General features: G+C 41.7%; 1 protein-coding gene across 1 annotated transcript in view; it reads right to left on the bottom strand.

The window, feature by feature from the left end:
* The window catches only part of pde12 (phosphodiesterase 12), a 47459-nt gene extending 24361 nt beyond the window's left edge, over positions 1-23098 (bottom strand). Inside the window, exons 1-4 of the mRNA XM_034165172.1 lie at positions 22372-23098; positions 21780-22207; positions 20965-21070; positions 11327-11471 (exon numbers count right to left, since the gene is read on the bottom strand). Of these exons, the coding sequence (XP_034021063.1) occupies positions 11327-11471; positions 20965-21070; positions 21780-22207; positions 22372-22928 (1236 nt within the window). The 5' untranslated portion in view covers positions 22929-23098. The remainder of the gene's footprint in view (positions 1-11326; positions 11472-20964; positions 21071-21779; positions 22208-22371) is intronic.
* Between the last annotated feature and the right edge of the window lie 1086 nt (positions 23099-24184).

Raw genomic sequence — 24184 nt, forward strand, 5'->3', positions numbered from 1 at the left:
GGAAAAACTCCCTTTTAACAGGAAGAAACCTCCAGCAGAACCAGGCTCAGGGAGGGGCAGTCTTCTGCTGGGACTGGTTGGGGCTGAGGGAGAGAACCAGGAAAAAGACATGCTGTGGAGGGGAGCAGAGATCGATCACTAATGATTAAATGCAGAGTGGTGCATACAGAGCAAAAAGAGAAAGAAACAGTGCATCATGGGAACCCCCCAGCAGTTTACGTCTATAGCAGCATAACTAAGGGATGGTTCAGGGTCACCTGATCCAGCCCTAACTATAAGCTTTAGCAAAAAGGAAAGTTTTAAGCCTAATCTTAAAAGTAGAGAGGGTGTCTGTCTCCCTGATCTGAATTGGGAGCTGGTTCCACAGGAGAGGAGCCTGAAAGCTGAAGGCTCTGCCTCCCATTCTACTCTTACAAACCCTAGGAACTACAAGTAAGCCTGCAGTCTGAGAGCGAAGTGCTCTATTGGGGTGATATGGTACTACGAGGTCCCTAAGATAAGATGGGACCTGATTATTCAAAACCTTATAAGTAAGAAGAAGAATTTTAAATTCTATTCTAGAATTAACAGGAAGCCAATGAAGAGAGGCCAATATGGGTGAGATATGCTCTCTCCTTCTAGTCCCCGTCAGTCCTCTAGCTGCAGCATTTTGAATTAACTGAAGGCTTTTTAGGGAACTTTTAGGACAACCTGATAATAATGAATTACAATAGTCCAGCCTAGAGGAAATAAATGCATGAATTAGTTTTTCAGCATCACTCTGAGACAAGACCTTTCTGATTTTAGAGATATTGCGTAAATGCAAAAAAGCAGTCCTACATATTTGTTTAATATGCGCTTTGAATGACATATCCTGATCAAAAATGACTCCAAGATTTCTCACAGTATTACTAGAGGTCAGGGTAATGCCATCCAGAGTAAGGATCTGGTTAGACACCATGTTTCTAAGATTTGTGGGGCCAAGTACAATAACTTCAGTTTTATCTGAGTTTAAAAGCAGGAAATTAGAGGTCACCCATGTCTTTATGTCTGTAAGACAATCCTGCAGTTTAGCTAATTGGTGTGTGTCCTCTGGCTTCATGGATAGATAAAGCTGGGTATCATCTGCGTAACAATGAAAATTTAAGCAATACCGTCTAATAATACTGACAAAGGGAAGCATGTATAAAGTGAATAAAATTGGTCCTAGCACAGAACCTTGTGGAACTCCATAATTAACTTTAGTCTGTGAAGAAGATTCCCCATTTACATGAACAAATTGTAATCTATTAGACAAATATGATTCAAACCACCGCAGCGCAGTACCTTTAATACCTATGGCATGCTCTAATCTCTGTAATAAAATTTTATGGTCAACAGTATCAAAAGCAGCACTGAGGTCCAACAGAACAAGCACAGAGACGAGTCCACTGTCCGAGGCCATAAGAAGATCATTTGTAACCTTCACTAATGCTGTTTCTGTACTATGATGAATTCTAAAACCTGACTGAAACTCTTCAAATAGACCATTCCTCTGCAGATGATCAGTTAGCTGTTTTACAACTACCCTTTCAAGAATTTTTGAGAGAAAAGGAAGGTTGGAGATTGGCCTATAATTAGCTAAGATAGCTGGGTCAAGTGATGGCTTTTTAAGTAATGGTTTAATTACTGCCACCTTAAAAGCCTGTGGTACATAGCCAACTAACAAAGATAGATTGATCATATTTAAGATCGAAGCATTAAATAATGGTAGGGCTTCCTTGAGCAGCCTGGTAGGAATGGGGTCTAATAAACATGTTGATGGTTTGGATGAAGTAACTAATGAAAATAACTCAGACAGAACAATCGGAGAGAAAGAGTCTAACCAAATACCGGCATCACTGAAAGCAGCCAAAGATAACGATACGTCTTTGGGATGGTTATGAGTCATTTTTTCTCTAATAGTTAAAATTTTGTTAGCAAAGAAAGTCATGAAGTCATTACTAGTTAAAGTTAATGGAATACTCAGCTCAACAGAGCTCTGACTCTTTGTCAGCCTGGCTACAGTGCTGAAAAGAAACCTGGGGTTGTTCTTATTTTCTTCAATTAGTGATGAGTAGAAAGATGTCCTAGCTTTACGGAGGGCTTTTTAATAGAGCAACAGACTCTTTTTCCAGGCTAAGTGAAGATCTTCTAAATTAGTGAGACGCCATTTCCTCTCCAACTTACGGGTTATCTGCTTTAAGCTGCGAGTTTGTGAGTTATACCACGGAGTCAGGCACTTCTGATTTAAAGCTCTCTTTTTCAGAGGAGCTACAGCATCCAAAGTTGTCTTCAATGAGGATGTAAAACTATTGACGAGATACTCTATCTCCCTTACAGAGTTTAGGTAGCTACTCTGCACTGTGTTGGTATATGGCATTAGAGAACATAAAGAAGGAATCATATCCTTAAACCTAGTTACAGCGCTTTCTGAAAGACTTCTAGTGTAATGAAACTTATTCCCCACTGCTGGGTAGTCCATCAGAGTAAATGTAAATGTTATTAAGAAATGATCAGACAGAAGGGAGTTTTCAGGGAATACTGTTAAGTCTTCTATTTCCATACCATAAGTCAGAACAAGATCTAAGATATGATTAAAGTGGTGGGTGGACTCATTTACTTTTTGAGCAAAGCCAATAGAGTCTAATAATAGATTAAATGCAGTGTTGAGGCTGTCATTCTCAGCATCTGTGTGGATGTTAAAATCGCCCACTATAATTATCTTATCTGAGCTAAGCACTAAGTCAGACAAAAGGTCTGAAAATTCACAGAGAAACTCACAGTAATGACCAGGTGGACGATAGATAATAACAAATAAAACTGGTTTTTGGGACTTCCAATTTGGATGGACAAGACTAAGAGACAAGCTTTCAAATGAATTAAAGCTCTGTCTGGGTTTTTGATTAATTAATAAGCTGGAATGGAAGATTGCTGCTAATCCTCCTCCCCGGCCCGTGCTACGAGCATTCTGACAGTGTGACTCGGGGGTGTTGACTCATTTAAACTAACATATTCATCCTGCTGTAACCAGGTTTCTGTTAGGCAGAATAAATCAATATGTTGATCAATTATTATATCATTTACCAACAGGGACTTAGAAGAGAGAGACCTAATGTTTAATAGACCACATTTAACTGTTTTAGTCTGTGGTGCAGTTGAAGGTGCTATATTATTTTTTCTTTTTGAATTTTTATGCTTAAATAGATTTTTACTGGTTGTTGGTGGTCTGGGAGCAGGCACTGTCTCTACGGTGGGCAAGAATTCTCTGGAGGCCCTGTAGAACCTGGCCAAGCAGCACAAGGAGCTGGAAAGATCCATCAGAGAACTGCACGACTGTCTGAAAGCCAGAATTCCTGATCCTTCCCCCCACTACCCCTGAAAGGCCAACCTCCCCATATTCCCCAACTTCTCCCAAAACGTCAGACGCTGAGTAAATGCTGAGGAGCGCGGACTGACGTAATGGCACTGAACACGGACTATGATCTTGGTTCTTGAGTTTGAATTGCGGACTGGTTTCAGAAATCTGAGTGTAAATAAAAACAAAGAAGGATATATGTTAGTAACGAAGGTCGGGTAAATGTCTGTCCTTACCATCATCTGCGTAACACAGATAAAGCTAAATGCGTACACATAGATATCACATTGCAAAGTTATAAAAAGGGGACCCTTACACGGCGTGTTTGTAGATTTAGTAGTAAAGATGCACCATAGGGACCCCTTTTTCTTCAATTATAGCATGCCTCAAGAGACATGCATCGCCTAAATTTGGCGTCTGGCCAAAAAGGGCATTAGAAAACAAGCTGAAAAAGAAGAAAAACAAAGTGGAGAATGTTGAGAAATGGCCTATAATGAAAACCATTATATGATTGACTAAGGCAAATGACTTAAGGACGGACATGAAGGGAAACCATTTATGGTGTTTATCATTTAACTAGACATAGCTGCGCTAACCTTAGAATAGTTTCTTGATTGGTTGACTAAATAGTGGTAACGTAGGGGTTATTTGATGCATTTAAATAATAAATGTGTGACGCTTTAACAAAATAATATGTAGTACCAAGTATAATGGGTTGGAGCCTCTGGTTGAGTGAGACAATAGATGCCAGAAGATGATTGGTTGCACTGATGTCAATGTAAAGCCTTTACTTTGCCATGATTAAGAGGTTGCTGTAACTTGTTTTATGTGGCCATTCTAAGTGCCTTGAATTACACCAAAACTCAATGTTTGAATGTCACCTTGTGTTGATATAATCCAGCTAATTGATCACCTTGTGCCTTAGTAGGTAGGTTCACCTGCACTTCAATATATTTACCGTGTGAAGTATCACTGATATTCATATCCGCACCAGAGTTATCAGTAATTCGAGTGATGTGTTTTTCTTTTTTATTGCAATGCATAAATGAGGATGTCTTGTCAGTAAACAACCCAAGAGAATAGTTGATGTAATGGGACTCTTTCGAGTCCCAGAGGAGGGACTGTAGAAGAATTTTTAGGTCCTTATTTGAACTATGACGAACTATCAAGTGTCCTGATCTGAACTGTATGTCCTCTGGCTGAACTAGCAGGTGTTCAACCCAAAAAAAGGGCTCTATTAGTCATTCAGTCTGTCAGGGGCTTTCCAAGGCCTCTTAGATGCTTTCCCGCAGGCCACGTGCGAGGGGCCTCGGGCCAGCTGCACCTGTGGCTGAGGCCACGTGCGGGGGGCCTCAGGCCAGCTGCACCTGTGGCTGAAGGTCTTTTAAAAAAATCAGTTGTAAATCCTTCACGTTTTAATGGGAGCGTTTGTCACATTGAAATAATGGCCTAACACCTGCTTAGGGTTCACTAGAGGACGCTTCCAATAGAAAACCATGTCTTGGGAATGAAATAAATAAAAAAGTCGAAGGAGGAGCGATGCCCGCGGGTCTCCAATAAATAGATGAGCGCGGTTGTCACATATTCAGTCTCTCTAGAGGACTCAGTTTGTCTAAGCTCTGTGTCGAAGGCTTAAATAAACTTAAAAACTCTGTGCATTTTATCTTGCTTAAGGCTGAATTATTCTAAAGTGTTGTGTCCTTTTCTAGCATATCACTTGCAATTAGTTTGTGTTATCTAAAAGACGACATCCCGAGAAGACTAAAGACGAACCACGACACATTCATGATATGTACACTCTTAAAGCTATGAAATTGGGCTATTAGTAAAAAAAAAAGTAGAAAAGGGGGTGTTCACAATAATAGTAGTGTGGCATTCAGTCAGTGAGTTTGTCAATTTTGTGGAACAAACAGGTGTGAATCAGGTGTCCCCTATTTAAGGATGAAGCCAGCACCTGTTGAACATGCTTTTCTCTTTGAAAGCCTGAGGAAAATGGGACGTTCAAGACATTGTTCAGAAGAACAGCATAGTTTGATTAAAAAGTTGATTGGAGAGGGGAAAACTTATACGCAGGTGCAAAAAAGTATAGGCTGTTCATCTACAATGATCTCCAATGCTTTAAAATGGACAAAAAAACAAACAAAAAAAACAAAAAAACAAAACAGAGACGCGTGGAAGAAAACAGAAAACAACCATCAAAATGGATAGAAGAATAACCAGAATGGCAAAGGCTCACCCACTGATCAGCTCCAGGATGATCAAAAACAGTCTGGAGTTACCTGTAAATGCTGTGACAGTTAGAAGACGCCTGTCTTCATACAGCTTGATTTTATTAAACACTCTGGTTAGAAACTCCACAGCCATCTCGCCAAGACATTTCCATGCCTCCACTGGAATGACATCTGGACCAGCTGTCTTTCCACTCTTCATCCCCTTCATAGCTGCTCTCACTTCTTCCTTACTAATCTCTTGCACTTCCTGATGAGGAGGTGATGGTGTAGTGGTTAAGCATTGGGCTTCAGACCAGAGGATCCTTGGTTCAACCCAGCAAGACTGGAAAATCACTAAGTACCCTTGGGCAAGGATGTGTAGTGTAGTAGTAGTAGTAGTAGTAGTAGTAGTAGTAGTAGTAGTAGTGAGTGCCTTGCATGGCAGCACCCTGACATCGGTATGTGAGTGTGTTTGTGTGAATGGGTAAATGTGAGGCAAAATTGTAAAGTGCTTTGAGCTTCTGATGCAGCTGGAAAAGCGCAATATAAATGCAGTCCATTTACTCACTCTCCACACCATCCAGCCTTTTCTCTTTCTCATTTTCTTCATTCATCAGCCTCTCAAATTATTCCTTCCACTGTCTCACCACTCTCTTCACTTGTCAGTACATTACCATCTGCATCTTTTACCACCCTAACCTGCTGCTCATCCTTTCCAGCTCTATCCTTTTGTCTGGCCATTCAGTACAAGTCCTATTCTCCTTCCTTCCTGTTCAACTTCTTGTACAGCTCACAATATGCCTTTTCCTTAGCTTTTGCCACTTCTTTTCACCTTATGCCCCATCTCCTTGTACTCTTGTCAACTTTCTTCATCTCTCCGACTATCCCAAATCTTTTTCACCAACCTCTTTCTCCTTATGCTTTCTTGGACATCTTCGTTCCACCACCAAGTCTCCTTGTCTTCCTTCCACTGTCCAGATGTCTCACCCAGTACTGTCCTAGCTGTCCCCCTCACCACATCTGCAGTACTTTTCCACCGGTCCAAAATTGCTTCCCCTCCATCCAGTGCTTCTCTCACCTGCTCACTGAATTTCACACAACAGTCTTCCTCCATCAACTTCCACCAACTCTCTTCCTCTTCTTTACTTCTAAAGTCATCCTATAAACCACCATCCTATGTTGTCTAGCTACACTCTCTCCTGCCACCACCTTACAGTTACCAATGTCTTTCATTTTGCATCTCCTACACAGAATGTAGTCACCTTCCTCCACTCTTATATGTCACCGTGTTCCTCCCTTTTCCTAAAGTAGGTATTCACCACAGACATTTCCATCCTTTTTACAAAATCAACTACCATCCATATTCCTGTCCTTGATGCCATATCTACCTTCACCAATATGCCCATTGAAGTAAAACTAGACAAATTAAGAGAAAATACACCTAATCCAAGTAATGTTAAATCTTATATATTAATAAGAAATAAAATTATGAATAATAAAAACACCAGGTTTAAATTTGAAAAAGTAAGTACAAATACGGCAAAGGAATTCCTGAAATCCTGTAAAGACAAGCCCACGGGTGTTGACAGTCTTGACAGTAGGCTTCTCAAACTAGCAGCTGATTGTATTGCTCCTGTTTTAGCCCATATAATTCCTACATGCGTACAGAAAGAGTCAGTCCACTGCCACGGCACTGACTCATATTTCAGATGATTGGTTCAGAGAGATTGAAAAAAGAACATAGTTGGTACTGTGTTTCTCAATCTCTCTGCTGATCATCATTGACCATGATGTGTTATTGGAAAAACTTGTTTGTTAGGGTTTTGAGCTATCAGCTCTTACTTGGTTTTATAGCTATCTATCTAACAGAACACAAACAGTGTTTTTTTTAATGGCAGCTTCTCTAGCAGCAGGAGTGTAGTATGTGGAGTGCCACAAGGGAGTTGCCTTGGCCCATTATTATTTACAATTTTCATGAATGAGTTACCATATATTTTAGATAAAGCTAATGTAAGTGATGTATGCTGATGATTCAACCATTTATACATCAGCACGCTCACACAATGATTTAGAAACTGTTTTAAATATGGAAATGCACAATGTAGTTGACTGGGTCACATCTAACAAGCTAGTGTTAAATATAGTAAAGACTAACTGTATGATTATTGGCTCCAGTTGTGTTATTAGGAAAAACCCCATATTAAACATTAAAATTAATAATATGATAATAAATCAAGTACATGAGACCAAGCTGCTGGGTGTAACGGTAGACTCAAAATTATCATGGAAAACACATAAATAATATTTTTGTAAAAATGGGCAGGGGTATATTGATTATGAGACCACATGCAAGGTTTCTAAGTTGTACTACAACGAATCATGCTATTAAAGCATTAAAATTAGTATACCTGGACTACTGCACAGCAGTATGGTCAAATGGCACTGGAGAAATGATGAATAAATTACAGATTATTCAAAATAGGGCTGCTCATATAGCACTTAAGTGCAGTTATAGTACAAGTATCATTATAATGCATAAACATTTAAACTGGCTGTTAATCAAAGACAGACTTTAATATTCACTGATCATTATTACTAGAAAGATTACTGTCACCAAGTCACCTTGTATTTTGTCTTTTAGTTCAGAAAATCATAGATACATAACCAGATATGCTGTGGCAGGAAACTTTACCAGCAGCCAGAACTAATGCCATTAAGAACACTGTCAACTTTAGGGGTATGAAAGAATGGAAGTTATTACCTGATCATATCAAACTCACTTCAAATGAATGTTTTTCAAAAACTTCTAAAACTGCATTTGTTAACATAAGTAATCTGGGTTCAAACCGCTTATCTATACATGGATAGGTTGTATCTATTGGTGTACCTCTACACATATATTGACTATTTTTTTCATATGTGTATAGACTTGACCATGTATGATGATTATTTGATTGGAACTTTTCACTTTTTATTTTATTTTTTTACTTTTATACTTCTGAATGTATTTTGTGATTTATGATCATTGTGTTCCTCCTCTGTCATGCTTGGGTTCACTCTCCACCATCTCATCTAACTCATCCCAGAAATCTTCTTTCTCTTTAGTCTACATGTGGGGCATATGCACTGATGATATTCATTATCACCCCTTTAATTTCCTCTGTGTTTCTAGCATAAAATATTTCCAACCAGGTTGGAAATATTTTATGCTAGAAACACTGCCAAGCAAGACAGCAACGTGCAATATTTGCAAAGCCGTTGTACCGAGAGGCGGAAGCTGTCACGAGAGAGGGAGCAAAGAGACACACAGAGAGAGGGAGAGAGACTGATGTGTCGTCTCTATGAAGTCTATGCTTTTTTTTTTTCAAGACCTGCCGTTTCTCATCCATCAAGATTTGATTCCCCCCCCCACCCACACACACACACACACACACAGACAGAGTCGCCCCAAAAATTGCATAAGACCACATGTACCATTTTGAGGAAGGAGGTCATTTCTGCATTTCCAAAATGCCACATGAAACCACCAAATAAATAAATAAATAAAGTACTGAATTCTTTCACCAAAACATCAAATCTAGGCTTACATCTTAGATTTACCTTCTGGCACATTTTCGCTGAACTTTCAGGTCTTCTTTTTAAGAAGCTGTACGAGGTCTGTTAGAAAAGTAACAGACCTTTTTATTTTTTTGCAAAAACTATATGGATTTGAATCATGCATGCTTGCATCAGCCAAGCTTGACCCTTCGCGCACATGCATGAGTTTTTTTTCACGCCTGTCGGTTGCGTCATTCGCCTGTGAGCACACCTTCTGGGAGGAGTGGTCCAGCCTCCTCGGTGGATTTTCATTGTCAGGAAATTGGCTGATCGACTGCCGCTTTGCTTCATCAAAATTTTTTCAGAAAGTGTGAGAGACAGCCAGGTGGAAACCATTTGGAAAATTCAGATGGCTTTCGGTGAAGATCTTATGGGGATCACACAGATTAAGGACAATTACAACTGGATTAAAGACGGCCCACAGTGTCAGATGGTGCGCCGCGCACCAAGCGGCGATCGACAGGCTCAAACGACCAGATCATTTCCAAAGTGAACACTTTGTTGATCCGGGACGTCGTCTGACTACCAGAGAAATGGCAAGACAGCTGGACATACCACTTTTTCGGCACATTCCACTGTTACAGGAGTTTTTGTAATGGAAAGCGCAGCAGAGAAATTCACCACGGAGCCACTCATGGCGCGGGACGAAAGCACCTCCATGTTGGTCTCACAGGACATGCCCTAACATGCCCAGCTCTTGCACCATTCAGAAAATTCAGACGGCTTTCGGTGGCTTTTCAGTCATGTGACTATCCGGGAAATTGTGGACGAGGTGGACATGCCACAACATGTCCTGTGAGGCTTCATCACGGCGTTGCTTTTTGTTCTGTGCCCTGCGCCTCTGTCCCGACGCGCAAATTCCTCTGCACGTCTTTTCATGACAAAAACTCCTGTAACAGTGGAATGTGCCGAAAAAGTGCTATGTCCAGCTGTCTTGCCATTTCTCTGGTAGTCAGACAACGTCCTGGATCAACAAAGCATTCACTTTGGAAATGATCTGGTCGTTTGAGCCTGTCGTTCGCCGCTCAGTGCGCGGTGCGCCATCCGTCGCTGTGGGCCGTCTTTAATCCAGTTGTAATTGTCCTTAATCTGTGTGATCCCCATAAGATCTTCACCGAAAGCCATCTGAATTTTCCAAATGGTTTCCACTTGGCTGTCTTTCACACTTTCTGAAAAAATTTTGATGAAGCAAAGCGGCAGTCGATCAGCCAATTTCCTGACAATGAAAATCCGACGAGGGGGCTGGACCACTCCTCCCACAAGGCGTGCTCACAGGCGAATGACGCAACAGACAGGTGTGAAAAAACTCACGCATGCGCACGAAGGTTCAAGCTTGGCTGATGCAATCACGCATGATTCAAATCCATATAGTTTTTGCAAAAAATAAAAAGGTCCGTTACTTTTCTAACAGACCTCGTATAACTAGTGATACAAAATATCCTCATATAAAATTAATAATAATAATAATAATATTAAAGTAAAAAAGAGCTCTGGTATCAGAATAGTAGCGGTATCGGCAGAGATCCAAATTCAGGTATCGGGATCAGAAGTGAAAAAATGTGGATTGGTGCATTCCTAATTCAAAGTCCTGACTCTCACTTCCACCCTTTTAGTTTTCCTCTTGTCCTGCTGTTTCTGGACACGTACTACTCATCCTCTTCTTTGCCCAGCAGTAGCCCAATTTCTGCCGGCACCCTTTTGGGCAACAGCACCGGTGGTTGTCGTTGTTAACCCGGACCTCGATAGATCCCGATATGGAAGTTTGATTTGTACTCTGTATGATTGTGTTGGCTTGTTTTATGCTGGATGTTCTTCCTGACACAACCCTACTCATTAATCCGGGTTTGGGATGCCACTACTGGCTGCACACCCCATGTGGCTGAGTTACACAAAACAGAAATCAACCTCAAACAAGGACATTTTGGAAAATACCAGTTTCAGTGTTTGCATGTAGGTGAGAAAAAGTAAGTCTGTGTCTTTTTTCCAGGCTTCTGATTGGCCAGCATATGTATACAGTGATGCTGTGTTCACATGTTGACTGTAGAAAACCATCATACATACATCAGAGCAGATTTTCACATAGCAGACTTAGAGGTGTAAAAAGACCCCAAAGCCACAAACACCAAAAGGCTCTGAATCAATCTGTGGTTGGACAAAGTAGCACCTGCAGGGACGTGGACATCTGCAAGATTTTGTCCTTCAGCGCTTCGATAGCTGAAATCCTCTCCAAGATCATCGAGTGCATGGGGTTAGAGGTCAGTGCCTCGCTCAGCATGATGTCATGGCTGCTCAGAAGGCGAAACTTCGACCTAAGAAGAGACTTTGTTTTGTTAAGTACGATTGTCCAGACTGCAGGTTACGATACTGTGTATCCAGAAAGTATTCACAGCTCTTTACTTTTTCCACATTTTGTTATGTTACAGCCAAACTCCAGGTGGGCTGCAGGCATCGACATTAATGCTTGTCTGATTGTCCGGGACAAGTGTAAAATGTGATTGGACAAGCAATATGCTCTAAATCGTTGTCTGACCGGACAAGTGGCTTTTTTTTGGGGGGGGGGGGGGGAGGATTAAAAATGTTCAAATTCTTTATTTTCATCGCTCGGAACCAAAATACTGACCGCCGCCTTTTTGTTTTCTTATTTACATCACGTCTTGTACCTCGTGAGAAAGTGTCTTCGGTTTTTCCTGCCACTCTCCACGCAGCGGACAATTGGAAAACATGATAACAATGTGTGTGTGAGAGACCACTGCATGGAGTGTGTGTTCGTAGTAGAGGCTAACATTTTTTTGGGAATCCCACGGGTCACGGGATTCCAGTGGGATTCCCACGGGTTGGGAGTCAACTTTGCTAGTTATCACGTGATTGGGACGGTATGGGATTAAAAATTCACGGGAGCAGATGGGAGTGAGAACCAAGGTTTTAGGCAGCGAGCCGCCCTGCCGTCATTTGAGCAGTCAATTTTCGAAAAAGACGCAAAAAAATAAAATAAAAAAAATAGCGGGCAGCTTTGCTTAAAGCCATCTAAAATTAAGAGTGGGTCTAATCGCTGCAGCCGTCTGTGTGTGTGTGTGTGTGTGTGCGTGTGAGTCGGCTGGCCGCGGGGGGTGGGGGGGGGGTGATTGAGAGCAGCGTGAAACGCAACACAAACTGTGGCGCTGCCTTTATTTCTCTCTGGACTGTTCTGACGGTACGTCCTGTTCACACCGTGTGCACGTGTCGGTGACAGTTATACTGAAATTAGGAGATTAAATAAATTGGTCAGAATTCCTTAAAATGAGAATATATGAATGAACAGAATAAAAATCACACACGTGTGATTAAAAAAAACCTGATGTGGAGAAACTCTGCAGTGATGTTTAGAAGCAGAAATCACATAAAGCAGCTGAGAACTCAGAACTTTAACAGGCTGTTATTTTACAAAGATATTTATTTTAGATGACTTAATGTAGTTGTTTAATGTTCAAGCACAAAACATGACTGAGGAGGAGAAAAAAAGAGGAAATGAACTCTATAGTCAAAATAAAAATACAAGCTGCTGATTTTTATTTTTCAAAATTATTAGGCTGCAGCTCTGAGTTTCATTTATTTCAAAGTAAGTTACAGCTTATTATTTTCAAAAATCACGAGTCAAATCAGTCTGCATTGTTCAGTTTTTCCTGCACGTTTGTGTATTTTTTTCCTTCTTTATAAGAGTTTGGTTTTTGTGTTTGTTCTACTAAAAAGTTTGAAAAACAATAAAAGGTTAACACTTTTCCTTATAGCAGTTCTTTAATTTCAGAAATGGAACAGAAACAACCACAAATAAAAAAGGTAGGGACTGTATGTAAAATGAAGAGAAAATAAAAATGTTGTTATATTCCCAGTTTCTCCACTCACACCTGCAGATGCCAAACATTCTTCCAAAGTTGTCTTGGTGGCTTCCCTCACTTTTCTTCCAGCATGGACATTTAGTTTTTGAGAACTGCCTACCTGACACAGATTTACCATAAAGTACCACACTGATTGTATTTCTGAATGATTGATGTAAATAAAGTCCAAGAAATATTCAGTGAGTTGGAAATGTTCATGTTTTCATCCTCTGATCCCCCCCCCCCGCCAAAACAAACAAAAAAAAAAAACTGGCTGTAAATATTATTAACTAATTCTTCCATCCATCCATTTTCTTCCGCTCTATCCAGAGTCGGGTCGCGAGGGCAGCAGCTCAAGCAAAGCCGCCCAAACCTCCCGATCCACACACACCTCCCCCAGCTACTCCGGGGGAAGCCCGAGGCGTTCCCAAGCCAGCCGAGAGACAGAGTTCCTCCAGCATGTCCTGGGTCTTCCCCGGAGCCTCCTCCCAATGGGATGTGCCCGGAACACCTCTCCAGCGAGGTGTCCAGGGGGCATCCGGAAAAGACACCCGAGCCACCTCAGCTGGCTCCTTTCGACGTGGAGGAGCAGCGGCTCGACTCTGAGCTCCTCCCGAGTGACCGAGCTCCTCACCCTATCTCTAAGGGCCACCCTGCGGAGGAAAGTCATCTCGGCCGCTTGTACTCGCGATCTCGTTCTTTCGGTCATGAGCCAAATCTCATGACCATAGGTGAGGGTCGGAACGTAGATCGATCGGTAAATAGAGAGCTATGCCCCCCTACTCAGCTCTCTCTTCACCACGACGGTCCGATACAGCGACCGCATCACTGCAGATGCTGCACCGATCCGTCTGTCCCTCACTCGTAAACAAGACCCTGAGATACTTAAACTCCTCCACTTGAGGCAATTCTTCCATTAACAATAAACTGTCCTTTCCCAACCTTTTTTCTTGGAAAATGCTGCAGGCCTCAAATGTAGGAATGGATATATATTAACAAAAAATAAATAAAAATAAAGCTGACCTCACAAAACATGAAATATGTTTGTTTCATACAGTCTGCAGTTACAGAAACAGAAGACAAAGTAAATGTCAGGATCATTACGTGTCCATCAATCAATCAATCAATTTTTTTATATAGCGCCAAATCACAACAAACAGTTGCCCCAAGGCGCTTTATATTGTAAGGCAAGGTCATACAATAATTATGTAAAACCCCAACGGTCAAAACGACCCCCTGTGAGCAAGCACTTGGCTACAGTGGGAAGGAAAAACTCCCTTTTAACAGGAAGAAACCTCCAGCAGAACCAGGCTCAGGGAGGGGCAGTCTTCTGCTGGGACTGGTTGGGGCTGAGGGAGAGAACCAGGAAAAAGACATGCTGTGGAGGGGAGCAGAGATCGATCACTAATGATTAAATGCAGAGTGGTGCATACAGAGCAAAAAGAGAAAGAAACAGTGCATCATGGGAACCCCCCAGCAGTCTACGTCTATAGCAGCATAACTAAGGGATGGTTCAGGGTCACCTGATCCAGCCCTAACTATAACCTTTAGCAAAAAGGAAAGTTTTAAGCCTAATCTTAAAAGTAGAGAGGGCGTCTGTCTCCCTGATCTGAATTGGGAGCTGGTTCCACAGGAGAGGAGCCTGAAAGCTGAAGGCTCTGCCTCCCATTCTACTCTTACAAACCCTAGAAACTACAAGTAAGCCTGCAGTCTGAGAGCGAAGCGCTCTATTGGGGTGATATGGTACTACGAGGTCCCTAAGATAAGATGGGACCTGATTATTCAAAACCTTATAAGTAAGAAGAAGAATTTTAAATTCTATTCTAGAATTAACAGGAAGCCAATGAAGAGAGGCCAATATGGGTGAGATATGCTCTCTCCTTCTAGTCCCCGTCAGTACTCTAGCTGCAGCATTTTGAATTAACTGAAGGCTTTTTAGGGAACTTTTAGGACAACCTGATAATAATGAATTACAATAGTCCAGCCTAGAGGAAATAAATGCATGAATTAGTTTTTCAGCATCACTCTGAGACAAGACCTTTCTGATTTTAGAGATATTGCGTAAATGCAAAAAAACAGTCCTACATATTTGTTTAATATGCGCTTTGAATGACATCCTGATCAAAAATGACTCCAAGATTTCTCACAGTATTACTAGAGGTCAGGGTAATGCCATCCACAGTAAGGATCTGGTTAGACACCATGTTTCTAAGATTTGTGGGGCCAAGTACAATAACTTCAGTTTTATCTGAGTTTAAAAGCAGGAAATTAGAGGTCATCCATGTCTTTATGTCTGTAAGACAATCCTGCAGTTTAGCTAATTGGTGTGTGTCCTCTGGCTTCATGGATAGATAAAGGTGGGTATCATCTGCGTAACAATGAAAATTTAAGCAATACCGTCTAATAATACTGCCTAAGGGAAGCATGTATAAAGTGAATAAAATTGGTCCTAGCACAGAACCTTGTGGAACTCCATAATTAACTTTAGTCTGTGAAGAAGATTCCCCATTTACATGAACAAATTGTAATCTATTAGACAAATATGATTCAAACCGCCGCAGCGCAGTGCCTTTAATACCTATGGCATGCTCTAATCTCTGTAATAAAATTTTATGGTCAACAGTATCAAAAGCAGCACTGAGGTCTAACAGAACAAGCACAGAGATGAGTCCACTGTCCGAGGCCATAAGAAGATCATTTGTAACCTTCACTAATGCTGTTTCTGTACTATGATGAATTCTAAAACCTGACTGAAACTCTTCAAATAGACCATTCCTCTGCAGATGATCAGTTAGCTGTTTTACAACTACCCTTTCAAGAATTTTTGAGAGAAAAGGAAGGTTGGAGATTGGCCTATAATTAGCTAAGATAGCTGGGTCAAGTGATGGCTTTTTAAGTAATGGTTTAATTACTGCCACCTTAAAAGCCTGTGGTACATAGCCAACTAACAAAGATAGATTGATCATATTTAAGATCGAAGCATTAAATAATGGTAGGGCTTCCTTGAGCAGCCTGGTAGGAATGGGGTCTAATAAACATGTTGATGGTTTGGATGAAGTAACTAATGAAAATAACTCAGAACAATCGGAGAGAAAGAGTCTAACCAAATACCGGCATCACTGAAAGCAGCCAAAGATAACGATACGTCTTTGGGATGGTTATGAGTAATTTTTTCTCTAATAGTTAAAATTTTGTTAGCAAAGAAAGTCATGAAGTCATTACTAGTTAAAGTTAATGGAATACTCAGCTCAATAGAGCTCTGACTCTTTGTCAGCCTGGCTACAGTGCTGAAAAGAAACCTGGGGTTGTTCTTATTTTCTTCAATTAGTGATGAGTAGAAAGATGTCCTAGCTTTACGGAGGGCTTTTTTATAGAGCAACAGACTCTTTTTCCAGGCTAAGTGAAGATCTTCTAAATTAGTGAGGCGCCATTTCCTCTCCAACTTATGGGTTATCTGCTTTAAGCTACGAGTTTGTGAGTTATACCATGAGTCAGGCACTTCTGATTTAAAGCTCTCTTTTTTACAGGAGCTACAGCATCCAAAGTTGTCTTCAATGAGGATGTAAAACTATTGACGAGATACTCTATCTCACTTACAGAGTTTAGGTAGCTACTCTGCACTGTGTTGGTATATGGCATTAGAGAACATAAAGAAGGAATCATATCCTTAAACCTAGTTACAGCGCTTTCTGAAAGACTTCTAGTGTAATGAAACTTATTCCCCACTGCTGGGTAGTCCATCAGAGTAAATGTAAATGTTATTAAGAAATGATCAGACAGAAGGGAGTTTTCAGGGAATACTGTTAAGTCTTCTATTTCCATACCATAAGTCAGAACAAGATCTAAGATATGATTAAAGAGGTGGGTGGACTCATTTACTTTTTGAGCAAAGCCAATAGAGTCTAATAATAGGTTAAATGCAGTGTTGAGGCTGTCATTCTCAGCATCTGTGTGGATGTTAAAATCGCCCACTATAATTATCTTATCTGAGCTAAGCACTAAGTCGGACAAAAGGTCTGAAAATTCACAGAGAAACTCACAGTAACGACCAGGTGGACGATAGATAATAACAAATAAAACTGGTTTTTGGGACTTCCAATTTGGATGGACAAGACTAAGAGTCAAGCTTTCAAATGAATTAAAGCTCTGTCTGGGTTTTTGATTAATTAATAAGCTGGAATGGAAGATTGCTGCTAATCCTCCGCCCCGGCCCGTGCTATGAGCATTCTGACAGTTAGTGTGACTCGGGGGTGTTGACTCATTTAAACTAACATATTCATCCTGCTGTAACCAGGTTTCTGTAAGGCAGAATAAATCAATATGTTGATCAATTATTATATCATTTACCAACAGGGACTTAGAAGAGAGAGACCTAATGTTTAATAGACCACATTTAACTGTTTTAGTCTGTGGTGCAGTTGAAGGTGCTATATTATTTTTTCTTTTTGAATTTTTATGCTTAAATAGATTTTTGCTGGTTATTGGTAGTCTGGGAGCAGGCACCGTCTCTACGGGGATGGGGTAATGAGGGGATGGCAGGGGGAGAGAAGCTGCAGAGAGGTGTGTAAGACTACAACTCTGCTTCCTGGTCCCAACCCTGGATAGTCACGGTTTGGAGGATTTAAGAAAATTGGCCAGATTTCTAGAAATGAGAGCTGCTCCATCCAAAGTGGGATGGATGCCGTCTCTCCTAACAAGACCAGGTTTTCCCCAGAAGCTTTGCCAATTATCTATGAAGCCCACCTCATTTTTTGGACACCACTCAGACAGCCAGCAATTCAAGGAGAACATGCGGCTAAACATGTCACTCCCGGTCTGATTGGGGAGGGGCCCAGAGAAAACTACAGAGTCCGACATTGTTTTTGCAAAGTTACACACCGATTTAATGTTAATTTTAGTGACCTCCGATTGGCGTAACCGGGTGTCATTACTGCCGATGTGAATTACAATCTTACCAAATTTACGCTTCAATTTCCTTCAATGTCGCCTGCTCTGGCCCCCGGAAGACAACTGACTATGGTTGCTGGTGTCGCTAACTTCACATTTCGCAAAACAGAGTCGCCAATAACCAGAGTTTGATCCTCGGCGGGTGTGTCGTCGAGTGGGGAAAAACGGTTAGAGATGTGAACGGGTTGGCGGTGTACACAGGGCTTCTGTTTAGGGCTACGCTTCCTCCTCACAGTCACCCAGTCAGCCTGCTTTCCTGGCTGCTCGGGATCTGCCAGGGGGTAACTAACGGCGGCTAAGCTACCTTGGTCCGCACCGACTACAGGGGCCTGGCTAGCTGTAGAATTTTCCACGGTGCGGAGCCGAGTCTCCAATTCGCCCAGCCTGGCCTCCAAAGCTACGAATAAGCTACACTTATTACAAGTACCGTTACTGCTAAAGGAGGCCGAGGAATAACTAAACATTTCACACCCAGAGCAGAAAAGTGCGGGAGAGACAGTAGAAGCCGCCATGCTAAGTCGGCTAAGAGCTAGTAGCTACGCTAAGCTAGCGGATTCCTAAAAACACGCAAAGTGAATAATGTGTAAATAATTTAGAGGTGATTCAGCAGAAGGAGTGCTTTAGTTAAGGCACGTAAAGATTACACTGGGAAACAAATCGTAATCTAGATAACTAGATCAATCTAACTGCGCAGATTAAACAGCTAACAGATACAGAAAAACACCGCTGTGCTCCGGAACAGGAAGTGATACAATACCGTAGTGAGAGCCAACCACCAGTAGAGGCAATGCAACTTGTTGCAGTAGCCTGTTTGCTCTTTTTATTTTCTCCCCTTTCTGCATAAATGCAAAGAAATAGAAGAAGTCGCAGATTTCTTTGACGCATCGCAATCATGTCATGTTAATTAATTTGTAATTAATAATAATAATGAACAGTATTAATGAATTAATTAGTAATTAATGTTAATACTAATAATTAATAATAGTAATAATCATATTGTTTGATTAATCATTAATTGTTTGATTAGCAATTAATTAATTAGTAATTAAAATAAATAAACACTTGAAATATATCAGTCTGTGTGCAATGAATGTATACATTATACAAGTTTCACTTTTTGAATGGAATGACTGAAATAAATAAACTTTTTCATGATATTCTAATTATATGTCCAGCACCTGTATGTATGTTCTGGGCTGCATCTAGTTCTGTTAACCTTATATTCCTTTTTCAAATTCTCCCATTTTTTGCATCCAGCACTATTTCCTTTAGAAATTTCCCTGACAATATCAGTCTGTTAGGACGTCAGGTTATGTGTTACACATATACACGTGTGTGCATATTTTCCAAGTTATTCCCACTGATGAAACTTCTCATTTTCTGCCTCATTTTCTTATTAAGAGTCGAGTGTTTTCAGGGCTCCCTGTTTGTTTACAAAACACACACAGGTGTTACAGACCTTGAAATCCAACAGCAGGGATCGATATTATCCAAAGATTTATGAACATACAAATTAACCTGCTTATCCTTTATCATGATTTTCTCCGTTGTGAGATATAAAAGTGTCTTATCGTAGCGTTCGTGTGTATGTGCATTTTAACGCCTCAGCGCACGAGCGAAGTTATGATATTCTTCAGAACGACAATATACACAACATACGTACATCCAGCAGGCTACACGTTGCTGTCACGTTGCTCTTTCGGCGTCATGTATGTTTTTTTTGGAGACAGCAGTAAGCTCCTCCACCCCTCCAAACGGAGTGTGCATCCAGATTCACTCTGTTTGAAGGGGTTTGTAACCCTCTGCCTACCCCTCTGCCTTGCTCCAAAAAGAGAACTGAGACACCCTTCTGTCTCTCGTGCCTGCGCAAAACGGAGGGGAAGGGCTAAGAATTGAGATTCAGTGTTAGTGAAGTTTTTTTTATTATTATTTGGATTAAGGCAATAAGTGTCTCCCTGTATTACCACAGATGAACCGTTTCTGCTGCCACATCTTATGAAATAAAACTGCAGAACACTAAACCATAAAAACTAAAAGAAGGAAAGTATATGTGATAAACATTTAATTTGAATCTCACTCACGGGTTGTCCGGACAACCAGCTTTTCCTATAGGACAAGTAAACTGCCAGGGTAACGTGTCCTATGGACAAGTACACTAAAAAGCTTAATGTCGATGCATGGGCTGCCATGTGCCTTTTACTAAGGAATGGCTTCCATTTGGCCACTCTACCATACAGGCCTGATTGATGGATTGCTGCAGAGATGGTTGTCCTTCTGGAAGGTTCTCCTCTCTCCACAGAGGAATGCTGGAGCTCCAATGGAGTGACCATCGTGTTCTTAGTCACCTCCCTGACTAAGGCCCTTCTCCCCCCGATCGCTCAGTTTAAACGGGTGGCCAGCTCTAGGAAGAGTCCTGGTGGAGCCGAACTTCTTCCATTTACAGATGATGGAGTCCACTGTGCTCATTGGGACCTTCAAAGCAACTGAAATGTTTCTGTACCCTTCCCCAGATTTCTGCCTTGAGACAATCTTGTCTCAGAGGTCTACAGACAATTCCTTGACTTCATGCTTGGTTTGTGTCAACTGTGGGACCTTGCATGTAGACAGGAGTGTCTTTCCAAATCATGTCCAATTAACTGAATTTACCCCAGGTGGACTCCAATTAAGCTGTAGAAACATCTCAAGGACAATCAGTGGAAACAGGAGGCACCTGAGCTCAATTTTGAGTTTCATGGCAAAGACTGTGAGTACTTAGCTACATGTGACTTCTTAGTTTTTTTTTTTGTTGTTGTTGTTTTTTAATACATTTACAAAAATAAAAACCAAATTTTTTTCACATTGTCATTATGGGGTATTATGTGTAGAATTTTTATGGAAAAAATTATTTCAATCCATTTTGGAATAAGGCTGTTACATAAAAACAACATGGGGAAGAGTGAAGTGCTGTGAATACTTTCCGTATTTACACAGAAGACAACAGCAAAAACAAACTCTGAAATCTGACCTGCGGTAGAAAGTGGCCAGACCTTCATGCTGCTTCTCTTTGAGCCTGAAAACGCCATCCAGACCGAAGGCATCCAGAGCCGGAACCAGACTTTCCAGGAAGACACCTGCAGCATCCAGAAAACACTGTCAGCACTCATAAAGAGGGATGGACATTCATGCCTTGTCCAAAGACATGAATGCTAAAAAGAAGAGCAGACGTTGGAGTGGTCATGCAATCAAGGTCATCTGTTCCAAGATCTCTAAGGATCAGAGGGCCCGTGACAGTGACATCTCAGATCAATTAATAACCAAAACACAAAATGAAAATAAATCTTCAGCAGCGTCTCATTTTAGGTGTCTTTATGTGCTCGAGCAGCATTGTTCAGTAATCAATTATGAATAAATCTTTACAATTTTATTATTTATAGCAATACTCAAAATCAGCCCAGAATCAACTTTTCTGGGGTTTATTCAAGGGCCTTGTTTGCAAAGTGACCGTATGCTGCGGCAGAAAATCCATCAGTGCAGTTCCTGTTCCAACTCCAGTCATTTACAGAGGTGGTGTAAGGCGTCGTCATTTTTAACGCTACCAACACTGACAATAATTTACCTAATTTTTCCTCTTTGTTAGGGATAAAACATCTGGTTTGTAAACTTTTTAAATCTTTTGATAGCAAGGGCTATCGCAGTGCGCCGTTGCCACACTCAAAAGGCAGAGGTGGTGGAATAGTTCTGGAACAAATAAATGCGAGTGATCACATCACTCAGTGATCCGAAGACACACTTCCCTAGAAAAACAGTCTACAAGCCATCAGAGACAAGGATCGGCTTTACCTTTGTCCACCTCCTGCAGGCAGACAATGTCCGCATTGTATCCAGCGAGCTCCTTCTTTATCAGGTTCTGTCTGTAGTCCAGCTGCAGGGCATAGTGGGGGCAGTAGGGGTACAGTATTGTTTTTGACTGTTCGGTCTGGGCGTAGATGTTAGCAAGGATATTGTACGACACCACTCTCACCGCCGGCCACTCCAGCACTTTGACAGTGTACAAGTGTCGGTTATCAAAGGTGCACGTGCCCGGTCCGGCCTCCACCGTCCCCTCAGAGACCATCTCCTTGGTGACGCCACTACGGTTTCCAAGCTTGGGCGTGCAGTAGAGTTTGAGCCTACAACCGATGTCCTGATTGGACGGGACGTAAACTCTGTCTTGTCCTATCTCTGTCCAACTGCTGTCCTGACATGAGGCGTCCACGCCGGCTTCAGGACTAAGAGCAGAACCACAGACAAAGAGTTAATCCAGGTCCTGTTTACAGTATGGATGTATTTGGTGTAAATATAATAAAACTATCCTATAAAGATGACAAAAGCACACAGAAGAACCAGGAGGACCCGGCACGGGTCTGGTGTGTGTGTGTGTGTGTTTTCTCACCTGCTGTTTTCTTTGTACCACGTGAACTCGGAGTCCTCCAGGTTTCCGAACTCCACCTGTACTTTGGGGCAGACGGGGAAACCGGCCAGCAGAGACCCTGGGAGCTCCGCGGTGGTCAGGGTCGGGGCGTTTCTCTGGACCCAGTACTTCAGCTCTCCGATCTGGAGCACGGAGCCGTCGTGCCACGCGTCCGCGTTCAGCGCGCTGTCCGGCACCACGTCCCCGTTATAGAACAGCTTCACCTCGGTGGGCTCCGGGGCCTCCTGCGGCTCCGAGGCCCGGCTCCTCTTGGACTTCTTGGACTTAGTTTGGCTCTGGGTGACTTTCTGGGAGATCCGAGACAGGGCTCGGCCCACAGTCTCATTCTGGTCCCGCAGCACGTTCTTGTGGTTTCCGTGCAGGCAGAAGGAGATGGTGAGTTTGGAGTCCCCGGGGAGACACCGCACCATGGCCGGCTGCATACTGCCGATGAGGCGCCGAGCTCCGCACAAAGGTGCAGGGGAGGAGCACAGCCACAGGCGGAGAAACTGAGTGAGAGAAGCGGACACGTTCCACATCAAGCCCGGGTCAGAGAGGCTAAGCTAACAGCTAACCGGCGTTAGTGTCACCGCGAAAAGCAAAAAAAAAAAAAAAACACACACACAGAAAAGAAGAAGCGTGAAGACGGAGAGTTCAACTGAAAGTCCGCTGGTCTAAATCCACAACGAATAAGGAATTTAACCACTGCTTTCATTCAATTGGAGTCAAAACTCAACACTTGCTCAACTTCCAGCGTGACTCTTCTTCTTCTGTTTCCACTTTGTCTTACAGCAGTCATTAATCGCCACCTGCTGGATTGGAGTGTGCAACATAATTTTCAAATCCGGTGTCTAAACCAGTGGTGTCCAAAGACATTCCAAAAAGGGTCAAGAGGGTGCAGGCTTTCTTGGTAACCACCGACTCCAACAGGTGACTTCACTGATTATCATCACTTTCAGCAGAGGAAACCGGACAATTCATAGACACAGTCACACGGACCATTCATACTCAACTCAACTTTATTTATAAAGCACTTTAAAATCAGCTGCAGCTGAAACAAAGTGCTGTACACGAAGAGACATATAAAAGGTAACAAGCCACAAAGAACAAATAAAAACAAAAAACAAATAAAAACAGTTAAAACAGCCAAAACAGATCGAGAATCTCATTCTGGGTTAAAAGCCAGTACATAAATTCATAGACAAAAAAGACCATTCATAGACACCAAAACTATAAAATTAAAATTATTTACTGAACAAATGTGTCAAAGGAAGTGTGAAGATGTCAACTCATACTTCTGAAAGATCACAGCTGTGTTAAAGGAAGTGTCACATATACAACCTCAATTCCAATGAAGTTGGGACATTGTGCAAAATGTAAATAAAAACAGAATACAATGATTTGCAAATCTTCAACCTATAGTCAATTGAATACACCACAAAGACAAGATATTTAATGTTCAAACTAATAAACTTTATAGTTTTTGTGCAAATATTTGCTCATTTTGAAATGGATGCCTGCCACACATTTCTAAAAAGCTGGGACAGTGGTATGTTTCCCACTGTGTTACATCACCTTTCCTTCTAACAACACTCAATAAGCGTTTGGGAACTGAGGACACTAATTGTTGAAGCTTTGTAGGTGGAATTCTTTCTCATTCTTGCATGATGTACGACTTCAGATGTTCAACAGTCCGGGGTCTCCATTGTCGTATTTTGTGCTTCATAGTGCGGCACACATTTTCAGTGGGTGACAGGTCTGGACTGCAGCCAGGCCAGTCTAGTACCCGCACTCT

This window comes from Thalassophryne amazonica, chromosome 3, assembly GCF_902500255.1.
Source record: "Thalassophryne amazonica chromosome 3, fThaAma1.1, whole genome shotgun sequence".
Taxonomy (NCBI): domain Eukaryota; kingdom Metazoa; phylum Chordata; class Actinopteri; order Batrachoidiformes; family Batrachoididae; genus Thalassophryne; species Thalassophryne amazonica.